This window comes from Pseudophryne corroboree, chromosome 1 (genome assembly GCF_028390025.1).
Source record: "Pseudophryne corroboree isolate aPseCor3 chromosome 1, aPseCor3.hap2, whole genome shotgun sequence".
In the NCBI taxonomy this organism is placed as follows: domain Eukaryota; kingdom Metazoa; phylum Chordata; class Amphibia; order Anura; family Myobatrachidae; genus Pseudophryne; species Pseudophryne corroboree.
Genome location: NC_086444.1, coordinates 225187858 through 225203899, shown reverse-complemented (window position 1 = coordinate 225203899; position 16042 = coordinate 225187858). Strand labels below are relative to the sequence as shown.

Here is a 16042-nt window from a genome sequence, read left to right as displayed (position 1 = left end):
TTTATAACATTATTACTATTACACAGGGGAAGGGGGGCCCCCAGTTATTATACACACTGGGGAAAGGGGGAGGGGGGGGCAGTTCTTACATCCCTCCAGTACTACCCTGCTCCTGTGGAGCTCCAACAGAGTATCGTGGAAGAGGGGAGCGGGTGACAGGGTGGAGGGTAAAAAGTGGGTGAGTGTAGTCCTCGTAATGAGAGGAGCAGATTACAATACAGAGCGTCAGGTTAGTGAATGAACGGGGCGGGTCTGGTCCTGTAGGAGCTTCCCCCTACTCCTCCCCAGCCCATATGACCCTCATGCTGTACAGCACCCGCAGCCGCCTCTTGTCCCGCAACTTACCGCTACCATCTTCCTGCTTCCTCCGCGGTCTGGCTCCTGTAGCTCACTGGAGGGGCACCATGGATTTCCTCAGCTTGCCCGCGGAGGTCACAGCCCCAGCTACCGTACACACAGGATGATTCCTGTCATGTGCAGTGCGCGCGGAGCAGACTGTGAGGGGGAGGCGGGAGAACACATTCTCCATGGTCTCCTCCACTTCCAATTTCCTCCTTCTGCTGCCGTTGAGACGAAAACTGACCGCTGCTGGTCAGAGCATGTCCTGGGGGACCCTGTTTTTTTTTTTTCTTTTTTGAGTCCCCACAATGAATTATTTGGTAAAATAAGCGCCATAGCGTGTTTTTGCCATCACTGCAAGGTATTATTTTTTCCTTGTTTTCTAAAGCAGTAGTGTTTAAAAAAAAAAAAAGAAGATGGTCCCGTAAATGTCAGTTTGCGTTTCATACATTTATGCATTAAAAACAAATTACCATTGGTAAAAAGCAGAAATATGTCTATGCGATGAGAGCACAACTATATGAGTGTGGCATACAATCACAGGGTTTCACTAAAGATGAATTTTGGAACATTAATTAGTAATGAATTGATTTAGCTATTGAATGGTTGTTAATTAAATAATTACTACTTCAAAAGCATTTCTGTAGCAGCAGTGTTTTTGAAAAATAAACAAGAACTACTATTTTATTTTTTTGTCATCCTAGCTGTAAATCACCCACATAAACGTACAGTGGGCTGTCTACTATTATTTATAACTTTCTCCCCACTATCATTGTAACAAAGTCAACCATATTTATAGTAATTTGTTCCTCCGCATGCTGCTGTCTTTGATCACAGAAATGCCAAGCTTGATTCTAAATATATTTTTCTTTTTTAGTTTTGTCTGAAAGTCCTGATTCATCACTCTTCACCATCGGTAGCGTTTTAACTGCGGATTTTCAGGAAGAAAGCAGAACATTTCATGCTAATGATAGTTTGTCTGTGTTTACTGAAGCCGAGCAAAATACTGTGTCCCCCTTTTCAATGTCAGAACATGTGAGAAGATGTCAGACATTGAATAATAGCACTGACTGCGAGAAAAGCACAAAAACTTTCATCAGGCATGCTTCAATGGAGCACTCGCGCCACTCCCATCAAAACAGCATTTCATTTGTGAATATTGACTCTTTTGAGCCAGACAGCAGTGAAGGGGAAGACACTGTTAGCCACCACGATGATATTTCTTTAAACTGTGAGACTGGAAACCATAAGAAAACGTTAAATCACATGCTCTCTGACTTTAAAAAAGAATCTCCTACTGAAATACTGTCAGAATTTTCCAGCTTGAATCATACTTTTTCCAAAGACAGTTTATCTCAGGTGAGGCCTGCATCCTTAGCCAAACAATATAACATAGACCTATGCACAACGCCGTGGAGTTTGTCCGCAAGCTCTGTGTCAGAGGACGAAGCCACAGGTGTTGGCAATATGAATCTTTGTGATTCTCTGCAACTGAAACATAGACATGAACTGGCGCAGAAAAGCACTATAGGACTCTGCAACGAAATAAATACAGTTAGTGTTAAGACTGAACACGAGAATGAACCCGTTGTCAGGCCTAAGATTAGAAAACAGGTTCCCTCAATTTCAACTGGAAAAGACCCGTTGATAACGGAGGAAATTGGAAAAGAAACCAAAAGTTCTAGAAAAGGAAACCGGGAAACCATATTTAGTGTGGAAAAGATGGATGAAAAGAACCACAATGTTAAAGACCCGACAACCATTGAAGGAGCCAGAAAAAAGATAAAAAGGGGTAATAAGGAAAATGTAACGCCGCAAGAAGATAAACCTTTAGTGGATGATACTTTTTGGGATGATTTTGAAGTCTATGGTATGAAATTAACAGATTCTACAAAAGATGAAGACAGGTAGGATATTTATGCATTACCAACACAAAGTCTGGTTTTTTTAATATATTAAAACGTGTTTAATATCTAGGGGGTGGGATCTGATCCAACCTATTCCAGTTCAATGGCAAGTCTTACCTTTCAGATCTAACTGCTATAGTTTTAACCAGCTCTGATTCTATTCTCCTATTTATATTCCACCCTTGGATGTGGAACATACTTGTATTGAATTACAATACCTCTCTTCTGACAATTCTGCTCTCACTTTTATGCCACAATATACATATGCACTTTGCCAAATTATATCTCAGCCTCTCAAGTGGTTACTTTCCAAGGCTACAATGTATAAAGAAGCATTAATACCTATTTCAACAACGGTTTCTTTCTCCTCCAACTATTTTCAAATGACACATCCCCACCGACACTGTCATCATCCATACTTGTCATCATTTTTAGTTCCACCATTTGTTATGACCCAAAAACCACCATAACACTTCCAACCTTAATTCACCAGTCTTATCTGGAATCCCGACCGCCGGCATACCGACAGCTGGGTGAGCGCAAATGAGTCCCTTGCGGGCTTGCTGCGCTCGCCACGCTGCGGGCACGGTGGCGTGCTACGCGCGCCACGCTATCTATTCTCCCTCCAGGGGGGTCGTGGACCCCCAAGAGGGAGAAAGTGTCGGGATTCTGGCGCCGGGATCCCGACAGTCAGCAAACTGAAGACCACCCATCCGGATACATTACACTCCTGGCCTGTCACTGTCCGGTATTGCGTCACCTGAAACACTCTCCCATGACTGCAGCTTACCTGTACATCTAGACCTGTGACATATCAGGTGGTCGGTTTCCTGCACGCCAATCATTGCAAAAAAAAAACCCTGCCCCTTGCACAGGAGAATATGCAAAAGGAGCTCAAAATAAAATAACAATATAACAGGTATTCTAGAAAATGGACATATTTTCTTTAACAATAGAAAAATGAAATGATAAATCTTTTACAATAAAGGGCGGTATCCAATTAGCCACAGTAATTTACCAAGGGTAATTGACTTGCCCGGGGCTAATTGGGTAGCTCTAGTCGAGTCAATAACCCTCTGTAAATTAGCAGGGATTTTGTTTTTCCATGATCACTGTTGCGAAAACACATAGGTCTACTGCTGTTTTTCAAAAATCCCTTGTGTTTTCCTGCGAAAACGGATAATTTGTCGCACAGAAAAAAATAGACCGTAATTGGATAGCCCAATAATGACCATCAGGCAAAAATCACAATAAATGCCTTTTTTTTTTTTTTTCCTGCCAGAAAAATTACCGCAGCTAATAGGTTAATTCTAAAATGTACCTATTATAACCTTTTATTAAAATGAATCCAGTGTAAAAACATAAAAATGCAAAAAATCAAATGTAACCTAAACTGACAGGTGGAAAAGCACATGTATTTCTGATCAGCATTAAAATAGCAGTCACTTGTGTGCACTGGGAAATGTCCCATCTGAAGTCTCTTATGTTACGATGTGTCCACTCACATATAGCCTCCCGGCACGTTACTCAGTAGTGCCGAGTGTCTTTTTGTGCGACTTTTTACATTAATATTCATATCTGGGGGGTATTCAATTAGTGCAGTTTTTCTGACAAGTTGAAAAACTGGCACTTGCCGCCTGTTTGTAGGTCGAATTCACATTTGACCTATTCAAAGCCCGTTCTGATTTCTCTAGCATCCATAAGGGATATTGGGGACAGATTTAGTAGGATGGGGGCATAGACGGATCCAAAGGAGCCAGTGCACTTTAAATTTCTTCAACTGGGTGTGCTGGCTCCTCTCCTCTAAGCCCCCTCCCACAGGTAGTTTAGAAAAAAGTGCCCTCAGGAGAGGATGCACACTCTGCAAGCTCCAGAGTTTTTTCTTCAATTTCATTTAAACTTTTACTTATTTCGGTATGCTGTTTGGGCAAGAGCATACCTGCGCTGTGGGAGTTAGGGGAGACGGTTACTGGACTCATGAGGTGCAGAGCCGCTTCTCTGCTGCAGGACCTGAGGGGCTGTTTGTTCAGCGGGGCACTGCGCCTTAGCTGCTGCAGCTTGCCGCACACCCCTAACAGATCCTGAAGGTGATCGCCGGTTCATTGTGCGGCAGAAGTGTGTGTGAAGCATTTATGTGAGGCTACACAGCCTGTGGAGACATTGCCAGTATAAAATTTATTAGTAGCTCCAGCGCCATAGCGGGGGGCGGAGCTACATCAGAGCGTGCTCAGCGGCTTTTTGGCACCTTCCTCTGCATAAGCAGCAGCCTCATGCAGCTCCTCAAAACAGTCACGGGATCACTGTACCAGGTGTAGAGGGGGAGAGACGCTATTAGTGCACAGTTTACATTCCTCTGGGGAATTCTCTGCACAGCAGTATCACTGTTATATGTTAATACATAAAACGCTGACCGTCTCACTGGGGCTGTACAGCGTTGGGTGCGCTGGTGTCCTCTCTTCTGTGTCTCCTCTGACTTGCAATAGGGCAGGCTTGTATTGTATTCATTCTGTGTTGTATGTGTATTGTTTCTGTCTTTCATTATGGTGATAAAGAAGTCATGCAATGTATGTAATACCAGAGTCTCCCCTAGTTTTTCGGGCTCCATATACTGTGAGCAGTATAGTCAGTCATCACAAAATGCTGATAACAACATGGGAGAGAGTCCAGAGCCTTCCTGGCTGGGGGCTATAAAAACCATGATGTCAGATATGTAATCTCAGCTCACTGCCAATGCCAATAAAACACAAGAACTGCAACAAGCAGTGGCTAGCCTAACTGCCAAGGCTGATGCTTCCCATCCCCCATTGTCTACTACAGGTGCACAAATACGTGCTTTGCCTGCAATACTATCAGATTCTGATGATGATGTACAGGTGGACGAGGATGATGGGGATCCCATTAGTGGGGATTCTACCCCTACACAGGGTATCGAACCTGTACAGGGCTAGATTCGCTCCATAGTCCCCGCGCCAGATGTACTCCTCCTCAAATCTCCCCATATATAGGTTTGCGAGACTCGGAGCGAATCCAGCCACCATCGCAGCACCTCGTGTCTTTAAATAAAACTGTGAATTGAACAAAAGATAATTGTGATGTAAAATAAATTTTATAGATTCCAAAATAAGGTCATACAAAGGTGTTGACATGTCTAAATCCTGGAACAAATAATGTTTTATGGCTTCTATCCCTAAATCATGAGGGATTTTTGAAATATAAAGCCTCCACGTCACGTCATGAGTATGTAACCTCTCTTCCATTTTATTGTCTGAGTCAATTTTAAAAAGTGCTTTGTATCTTTTATATATGACCGCATATTCTTTACATGGTCTTGTAAAAAATAATCTACAAATGTGGATAAGTTACATGTAAGGGACCCAACACCCGAAAAAATAGGACGACCAGGAGGTGATGTGATGGATTTGTGAATTTTGGGCAAATAATAAAATGTTGGCATTACAGGGTGTGCATTAAATAAAAAGTGATAAATATCCTTGGATATTGTGCCTTCATCGAGAGCTTTATTTAACAATGTCTAAAATTCACGCTGATGGGGTATTGTGGGGTTGCTACTCAATTTTTTTTTAAATAAAAATTGGTGTCCTCCAACTCTGCCGGCCTCATTAGGTAATCTGCAGTATTGACGATAACAATCCCAACCCCCTTATCAGCCGGCTTGATAGTAATTGATTTATCAGAACAGAAGACCTTAATAGCCCTCCTATTTATTTTTATTTTCATTATGATAATAATTCATAGTTTCTTTCTTCTCATTGGTGAGTGTATGTCCTATGTGAGGAATACAGTCTTTGGGGGTCTGTTTTTTCCTGTTTATTAGATAGGAGGGAGCAGACACCCAGCTGACTTTTCGGGCATTTGAATTCCCCCCTATATGTCAATATGTATTTTTTGGTAACTATATGTCCCATGTAAATAATATACTATATATATATATATATATATATATATATATATATATATATATATATATATATATATATATATATATATATATATATAAGTTACTGTGGACTGGCACTCCCTCCTCAAGAAACAGCGTTGCTCCGGTGCCTTCCCAGTGCAGATGGGACAATGTTACAAAGAAGAGGCGGCACTCAGAGACTGTAGTTGTCAAAATTGTATTCCACACAAACGATCCAACGTTTCGGGGGTACTTACGCCCCCTTTGTCAAGGTGAACAACATCTGTTGTTCACCTTGACAAAGGGGGCGTAAGTACCCCCGAAACGTTGGATCGTTTGTGTGGAATACAATTTTGACAACTACAGTCTCTGAGTGCCGCCTCTTCTTTGCAACATATATATATATATATATATATATATATATATATATATATATATATATATATATTATAATATTAGTGGTGACATATGTATTTGAGTTCTATACAGATGAATATACATGTTCCTGTGTATAGATAATGATACAAATAAAGAATACTAAGGGGGAAGGCAGCAATTTCTAAAGAGTCTATATAGCCTGTTTAATAGTATTGCATTTATTACAGCAGTATTATGTTCATTATTGGTATATATACGGATAATTATGGTTGCATAAAATGTTTTTCATTTATACTGCACATCTCACTCATATTAATATATGGGCGTGATGTTTTCTGAGTGTAATAAGCTACTGGTATCCATTTCTCCTTTGCAACTATACTATATATAAAAAGCAAGAGGAATAAATGAGCATTTTATATTTATGAGGTAGTCTCTTGCAAAAGATATACTGTGTATAATATAATATGTGTAAAGTTTGTAGCCTATTTAAATGTGTTAATATGTATCACTGTGAAACCATTCAAAGACATCATCAGCATATGAGCTACAAGATATGTCCACTTACATCTTTGCTTTTTTTTTTTTTGGCACAACATGCAAAACACGGCTAAGCTGTTTTTCACGAGTAGTGAGTGGATGGATTTTAAAAGTTTTGTTTGCCATAATAGAATATGTATAAAGTAACATATTAAAGAAGCAAATTAAGAAAAATCACAAGGCATGGCTAAATCTCTGAGTCTATGGCATGCAAGACCGTGCCATACATGGCGGGATATAGCAAAGATGTATGTGGACACATCTGTACAACACCTGATAATGAGGTGTGGAACACATAATTGTAGCACATGTGCAAGATATCTGGTCCCTTCAAAAAAAGGAAACACAGGGAACACCAGGTCTATTGGTCTGAGGAAGCTGCCGATGATCACTTGAGGCAGGCTGCGCTACATACGGACAAACCAAGTCGCTACAGGGAGCGAGGAACATCTTACCACCGTGTGCAGCGGGAGCGTCCTAGCATCACCATAGCCTCCAGGTACCTTGCAGAAACTACGGGCACAGCAGTAGCGGGGAACCATCCTTGCCAGCATTATAAATACTCTCACCAGATACTGCAAATAACGGAGCACAGCAGTTCATTGGCAGCAGTACACATTGTCCCATTTGAGGGAGACAACGGCATCAAAGAAGGAGTATAAGTGGAGAGATACAATTTTGTAACAAACACTCCTCTGGATATGGCCATCTTTAAAGGATATTAGCACCAGTGGCCGCGAGGACAGTGAGTGTCTCCAAAATCCATGAAAGTGGTAAATAAAGCTTATTTGCATATATCAATCTCCCAACTCTTATGTCATCTAAAAGTTACTAATTGTGAAGAACTGTTGGCAATCATTTTATTGTGGGAAACAAACTTCTTAGTGAATAATATTCTCTTTATTATTGCTATACAAATAATTAAATACTGGTGATTGAATTTTTGATTACTAAGTAACATATTGTTATCTGCACTGTTGAATTTTAATCAGTTTTTTAATTGTGCTATCATCATGAGTAGAGTATGCCGGCCAGCTGATGCTTATTTTTATATTGTGTAAATGTTGTAGACAATTTCTTTTTTAAAAAATAAGACATTTTACTGTATACCAGCGCTTTTCTTCTTTGAATATATATTTCATGTTTATTTTTGGTTGAGTATACCCACAGAAAAGCAGCAGGTATCTGAGTAAGGTTGCCTGATCAATTCTTGTTTTTGTCTAAGGACAGAGGTGCCTCAAATGCGGCACGAGGCTCCAGAGGTTTGTCACATAAGTTTGCCACCACAGGGTCTCGGGTCAGCTCTGTCTCTCCAAAACACTCAACATGCTGGTGTCCCTTCGCTCCTGGGGGATCTCGGGGTGGGAGCTAGTCTGAGATTTTTCAGCCCCGTTTGGAACAGATCCCTGGGTAAAAGACCTGAAATCACAGGGCTATAAATTGGAGTTCGAAAGTTCTCCGCCTCACAGGTTTTTCAAATCGGGATTATCAAATTCAGAAACCATGCGCCCCCACTACAGGAGGTTATTCTAAAATTGGTTCGGACCCAGGTCATTGTTGCCATGCCTCTTCCACAACGGATCAAAGGATACTATTCCAGCCTTTTTGTGGTACCAAAACCGGACGGCTCAGTGAGGCCCATTTTGAACCTCAAATCACTAAACCCATATCTGCGGGTTTTTCCGGTTCAAAATGGAGTCTCTGAGAGCAGTGATCTCAGGTCTGGAGGAGAGGGGAGTTCTTGGTCTCTGAACATAAAGGACGCGTACCTCCATATTCCGATATGGCCGCCTCATCAAGCCTACCTCAGGTTTGCTCTGCTGGAGGAACACTACCAGTTCCAGGCGCTGCCCTTCGGCCTATCTACGGCCCCAAGGGTCTTCACCAAGGTGATGGCGGAAATTATGTTCCAACTCAGGATTCAGGGTCTGAACATTGTCCCCTATCTGGATGATCTGCTGATAAAAGCGAGATCAAACAAAATACTGCTGGACACCATCTGCCACCATCCCTGTTGTCCCACCGCTGTTTGATTCTAAACTTTCAAAAATCCCACCTCGAGCCGACCCAGCTTCTCCAGTTCCTCGGTATGATCCTGGACACTGTGGCTCAGAAGGTCTTCCTTCCGGCGGACAAGGCAAAGGCACTTCAGGAGTTGGTTTGGGCGGTTATGCAGCTGAACCAGGTCTCTGTACATCTTTGCACCTGTCTGTTGGGAAAGATGGTGGCCTCCTTCGAGGCCATTCAGTTCGGCATATCCCATGCGAGGACATTCCAACTGGATCTCCTGAAGAAATAGTCCAGTTCGCATCTGCAGATGCACCAGGTCATACGTCTCTCACCGCAGGCCAAGATTCCTCCTGAACCTCTTGGAGGGGCGGAGCTTTTGGATCTACGTTTGGATTCTCTTGACCACGGACGTGAGCCTTTGGGGCTGGGGACCTGTCACCCAAGGGGCACAGTTTCAGGGCTGGAGGTCAAGCCTCGAAGCATACTGGAACTATAAACATACTGGAACTCAGAGCAATATACAATGCTCTGCTGCATGTGTTTCATCTGCTTCAAGGTCAAGCCATTCAAGTCCAGTCAGATAACGCCACGGCTGTGGCATGCGTCAATCGACAGGGAGGAACAAAAAGCAGGGCCTGCACGCGGGAGGTATCCAGGACACTTCTCTGGGTGGAAAAGAATGCAAGGGCAGTCTCGGCCATCTTCATTCTGGGAGTGGACAACTGGGAGGCGGCCCTTCTCAGTCGTCACGACCTACACCCAGGAGAGTGGGGTCTCAATCCGCAGGTATTTCAATTGATAAAAGATCTGTGGGGCTGTCTGCAGATCGATCTGATGGCCTCTCGACTCAACATCAAGCTCCAGTGCTATTGTTCCATGACGAGGGAGCCTCTGGCAGCGGCAGTGGACGCGCTGACAACACTGTGGGTTTACTGGCTGGTGTACCTGTTTCCTTCAATTCCATTGCTCTCCAGGGTTCTAAAAAGAATCAGAAGAGAGGGAGTTCAGGCAGTTCTCATTGCACCCAACTGGCCTCGACTGGTCTGGTACGTGAATCTTCTGGCCGTGGCAATAGAAGGCCCCTGCCACTAAGGGAGGATCTTCTTCAGCAAGGGCTGTTCGTCTACCTGGACTTAACAGCGGCTTTGTTTAACGGCATGATGGTTGAGCGGAACCTTCTAGCTGAGAAGGGATTCTGGGTAAGGTTATTACCACCTTGATTCAAGCCAGGAAGGCTGTCACGTCGAAGCATTTCCACCATATCTGGAAACGATACGTCTCCTGGTGTGAGGGGCGAAAATATCCAACTGCTGAATTGAACCTGGGGCGCTTTTTGCGTTTCTTACAGGCTGGTGTGGATATGGGCCTAATGTTGGGCTCCATAAAGGTTCAGATCTCGGCCTTGTCCATTTTATTTCAGAGGAAATTGGCTGCTTTGCCTGAAGTTCAGACGTTTCTGCAGGGTGTACTTCACATCCAGCCTCCTTTTTGTGCTGCGCACGGCACCTTGGGATCTAAACGTGATTTTGGCCTTTCTACAGTCCTCTTGGTTTGAACCTCCACTGCCGGTGGAGGGCAAGTACCTTACGTGGAAGACTATTATACTCTTAGCTTTGGCTTCCACTAGACGCGTTTTAGAACTTGGCGCTTTGTCCTGTAGAAGTACTGACCTGGTCTTTCATGAGGACAGAGCGGAACTCAGGACTTGACGGCAGTTCCTGCCTAAGGTGGTTTCTGCATTACACCTCAATCAGGAATTGATAAAGTGGCCAAAGCCACCATGACCACAATAGGCTGAGTCTTTGGATGTGGTGCGAGCCCTTAAGCTTTATGTCGAGGACTGCTGCTGTCCGAAAATCAGATTCCCTCTTTGTGCTGCATGATGCTTACAAGAAGGGTTGTCTTGCTTCAAATCAGTCGATTGCCCATTGGATTAGGCTTATTATTCAACAGGCCTACGCTTCGGCGGCCTTGCCTATTCCTCGGTCTATCAAGGCCCACTCTACCAGGTCTGTGGGTTCTTCCTGGGCGGCTGCCCGTGGTGTCTCGGCTTTGCAACTATGGGGGTAATTCCAAATTGATCGCAGCAGGAAATTTTTTAGAAGTTGGGCAAAACCATGTGCACTGCAGGGGGGGGCAGATATAACATTTGCAAAGAGAGTTAGATTTGGGTGGGTTATTTTGTTTCTGTGCAGGGTAAATACTGGCTGCTTTATTTTTACACTGCAATTTAGATTGCAGATTGAACTCACCACACCCAAATCTCTCTATCTGCACATGTTATATCTGCCCCCCCTGCAGTACACATGGTTTTGCCCAACTGCTAAAAAATTTCCTGCTGCGATCAACTTGGAATTACCCCCAGAAACAAAATAACCCACCCAAATCTAACTGTCTGCAAATGTTGTATCTGCCCCCCCCCTGCAGTGCACATGGTTTTGGCCAGTTGCTAACAAACTTGCTGCTGCGATCAACTCAGAATTACCCCCTATGCCGGGCCGCTACCTGGTCAGGGACAAACATGTTTGTCAAGTTCTATAGGTTTGATACCCTGGCTAAAGTGGATGTCCAATTTGGACATACGGTGCTGCAGGCGTCTCAGCGTGTTCCCACCCATTCTGGGAGCTTTGGGACATCCTCATCGTACTTGCAGTTGCAATTGAAACACGTTCTCAGAAGTTATTAAGAATGTATTGGGCATTCCTGACTATGGCTACTCAGATGCACAGAGAGACACTGGGGCATGGTAGTGTCGCTTAATCTGCGCCTAGCATGGGGCTGGTGCAAGTCTCAGTGGTAGTTTCTAAAGATGCCACAGCGGTATTTCAGCATCTGAGCACTTGCACATGCAGACGCACGGATGTATACCAGGGGAGGGCTTGTACTGGTATTAGCCTAAAGTTGCACACAAGGGCAACATCTGACTCGGAATCAGGCCAGGAACCTGACCCTTTGCAAGGCAACTCCAAGTGAAAGATATATTCTAGATTACTATTACACTATAATGGATTGTCTCTGAATTACAAACGTTATTTGCAGAAAAGCCCCCTCCTCGGCCCCCCCCCCCCTTATTTTTTTTTTTTTTTTTTTTTTTTTTATAAAGCTTACCAAAAAACTAACACCTACACTCCTACATAAAGTGGTTTATCAGTTCCATATGAACCAGGATGTCTTGGATTCCTGTCCTAAACCAAAGATTCAAAAGAAAAGCCAATTCCGCTATCTAGATTTGGTTAGAGGTATTCAGAACAAAATCATTTATAAAAACAGAACAGCTTTTTGTTAAGTTTATTATTAAACTTTAGATGAAGTAGATATGGTGTCCACCCCAAGCGAAGTTCAGTGTTGACCTTACCCCATTGTCTATGCTACTATGAAGGGAAAACAGGAAGTTTGACATTATTAATGCTCGTTTGGTTTCCTTGACTACTCCATGGCAACTTGTCGGCCTCTCTAACTTCAGTGATTGCTAAAATCTGGGTTGTCTGGTTTAAACCACCCTTAAACTTAAACCAAAGGTGTTGTGGTTTTTTGTTATGCTGTAACTAAAGGCACAGTGCCGTGACTTCTTTAAAAAAAAAAAGGGGGGGGCGTGGCCTAGCTGGAGAAGATAGCAGACCTGCTTCTGCTGCACTCCTCTATCCAGCAGTAATATTTGTCTTTATTCTCCCCCCGGGCCTGCTCCTACCCTTATCTGAGGGCTCCCCTCTCCTTCTAAAACCCCCCTGTACCCAGTAGTGCCCGCCGCGGAGCCGGGGAGCTGTTTTTACGGCTCCCGCCGGTTGCGGCCTAGGCACATCCAGAAGCCGGGGACTCGCGTACTCCCGGCGCCCGCGTTTTGAGCTCCACGGCGGAGCCGGAAAGAGACGCGGACCCCGCCGGAGCCTCTGCAGCCACCCAGTCAGCTCCTCTGACCCCCAGGGAGGTATCCCTGTGGGGCAATTAGCCGTGGGGGACCCCTGGCAAGTGGAGAAGGTCGGGACACAGACTCCCAGGCAGGTGCGGCGGCCATCTTGTTTTTTTGCTTCTGCTGCTGGATTCAGTATAAGTAGCCTGCCCAGACGTCCTGCTTAGACGCCCTGCTCCCCTGGATGGCAGCTACTGAGCCTTCACCCCTCTCCTGCCTGCTGCCTGCTGGATCCCATCAATGAGTGGTCCCTGGTGGGAAGCATACCACAGCTCTGTTTTGTAGCATTTAAAGCACAGCGCTGCTGGACCCGAGGTGTGTATCGGTCCACTCACCCCTCTCTCCCGGCTGGGAGCCTCTCATCTGGACCCCGCAGAATGGAGATGACCCTCTGCCAGGTCATGTGTGATATCGATCTTCTGATGTAGCGCAGATCATCTGCCCGCCACCACCCGTGTTTTTTTATGCTTACCTAAATCTACGTCATTTAATCTGCGAGATCCTGAGCTTCTTTATTGTTATTCTCATTCTGCCTACAGAACCGCACTCCGTTGGAATGCCTCCTAAAAAGGTCAAAGGGGTGCTGCCCCCTAGAGTATCTTTTCCGCCTCAGAAAACGTCACAGGCCGCCTCTTCTCTGCGGAAGTCCCCGACCGCCGCTTCTCCGCAAAATACCCCTAGCAGCCCTGCCTCCCTGCCGGGGTTTGACCCTGAATCTGATGCGCCTCTCACGGTCAAAACTCTGTATCAAGCCCTCTCAGCATTTAAATCTGAGCTGACTCAGGACCTCACAGCGGCCCTTCGGGAGGTTAAGACGGAGCTGCACGCTATCGGCGACCACACGGACCATCTGGAGAGGAAAGTAGAGGAATTGGTCTCGTCTTATAATGACCTCATAACGTCCCACGACCAGCAGCAAAGTGACCTGGAGGCGTTCAAACTTAAAATTGCAGATATAGAGGACAGATCCCGGCGGAATAATATTAAGATCCGTGGCATCCCAGACTCCGTGCAGAATTCCGAGTTGGAAAATTATGCTACTGTCTTGTTCCAGAAGCTTCTGCCTAGAACTGACGCTAGAGAGTTACTTATCGACAGAATTCACAGACTGCCTAAACCGCGCTCAGTTGCCCCCTCGCTCCCGAGAGATACACTCCTGAGGGTGCATTTCTTCACAATCAAAGAACGCATCCTGAAAGCGGCCAGAGAAGCAGGCGACTCCGACTCAGATGTTCTTGGAGGTTTACAACTATTCCCGGACTTCTCCGCTCTCACCTTTGCCAAACGACGAGCATTTCTCCCCGTCACTTTGGCACTTCGCGACCAAGACATCACATACAGATGGGGTTTTCCGGTGAAGCTCGTCATCTCGTATGAAAATAAGTCTTACACGGTGACTTCATTGGAGACTGGAGTCAAATTACTAGCAGAGTGGGATATCTCTGTTACACTTCCTCCTGGATCCAAGAAACAGCCCACCATCCGCTCGGAATGGGTCACCGCCTGATGCTGATACAACCAGCCTGGGATTTCATATTGAACTGTCTCCGGCACCGTCATCGCAGAATGGACTTGAACATTGTCCCTGTTGGGGTCACGTGAGTTGCCCTGCGCCCTGTTGTGATGGCGGTGCACTAGCCTTACATGTTATATCTGAGTTTATTTGTTTTTTTTCTTATATCTACATTTTTTTTTATTATTTTCATGTGTTCGCATATATATTGTGGGTAAGCATATTTGTTTCTGCTTACGCTTACTTTTTCTGTTTAGCTCCATGGGTGGTGGCGCTAGGCCACATGTTCCCCCCTGGTAATATACTACTGCATTTTTTTACCTTCCTTGCAGTAGTTATGCCGACCCGATATACTGGGTCATTTTGGTTTTTCCCTCCCCCCCTCGTCCCCATGTTCCCTTCCTCCCCCCCCCCCCCCCCCCCCCCTGTTTTATGATGTAGGTACTCGCTACTCGAGACAATTCTATTTTAGTTTATGTCAAGGTCCTTCACTTCTAACAAAGTACTTTAACCTGCCCCGATGGTCCAGATATTATCTATGAATGTCAAGGGGCTGAATTCCCCTAATAAGCGTAGGCTGGCTTTGGGTTATTTTACTAAGAATAAAGCTGATATAGTTACCCTACAGGAGACTCATTTTTCATCTGTAGCACCCCCTATTTTTAAAGATCGGAGATTCCCTCTAGGTTATTTTGCTAATGGGCCTTTTAAGAGGAACGGTGTGGCTATATTATTTAGAGACTCCGTCTCCTTCATTTTGCACTCCCAGTTGGCTGATAAAAATGGCCGGTACCTTATACTGAGCGGCCTTTTAAACGACAAGCCGGTCACCCTGGTCTCGGCATATGCCCCAAACTCAAACCAAGTAGCCTTTATCAGAAAGTTATGTGTGGCTATTCAGAGGATTCGTACGGGCTCCCTTTTGCTCACGGGAGATTTTAATTTAGTTCTTGACCCTAAGTTGGACAGGTCTCCTAGGACCTCTCCCCCCGCCTCCGCCTCCCCCAATGCCAACTCCTTAGCCTTTCGTAACCTCTTGGCTGAATTTGATCTCTATGACATATGGCGAGTACAAAACCCTACAGGGCGGGAGTACACCTATTATTCCCCCGTCCACAACTCTTACTCCCGTATTGATTTTATATTTTCGGACAAATGGACTCTCCAGTTCGCCAGATCCTTAGACATTCTCCCTATAACTTGGTCTGACCACGCCCCGCTGATTCTTAAATGGAGTGTAGCTTGCCAACACTCTCCCCCCCGCCCGTGGAGACTCTCTCCTCATTTGCTGTCCAACCCAGTCTCAAAAAAAATTATAGTTGACAGTATTTCGTCCTATATGGAATTTAATTCTCCCTCAGACACGTCCACCCTGAACTTCTGGTGCGCACTTAAGGCTGTTATACGGGGTGCAGCGATTCAGGCGGGAGCACAGCTCAAGAAACTCAACCTACAATGCCAGGTTGATCTGGAGCTCAAACTGAAGGAATTAGAGGACAAAAACCAATCTAGACCTACGAAATCTTTAC

General features: G+C 44.8%; 1 protein-coding gene across 2 annotated transcripts in view; it reads left to right on the top strand.

The window, feature by feature from the left end:
- PJA2 (praja ring finger ubiquitin ligase 2) overlaps nucleotides 1–16042 on the top strand; it is a 110914-nt gene that overhangs the window by 70330 nt on the left and 24542 nt on the right. For both annotated transcript variants that reach the window (XM_063964101.1, XM_063964100.1), the window contains exon 3: nucleotides 1217–2246. In XM_063964101.1, coding sequence (XP_063820171.1) covers nucleotides 1217–2246 — 1030 coding nt within the window. The remainder of the gene's footprint in view (nucleotides 1–1216; nucleotides 2247–16042) is intronic.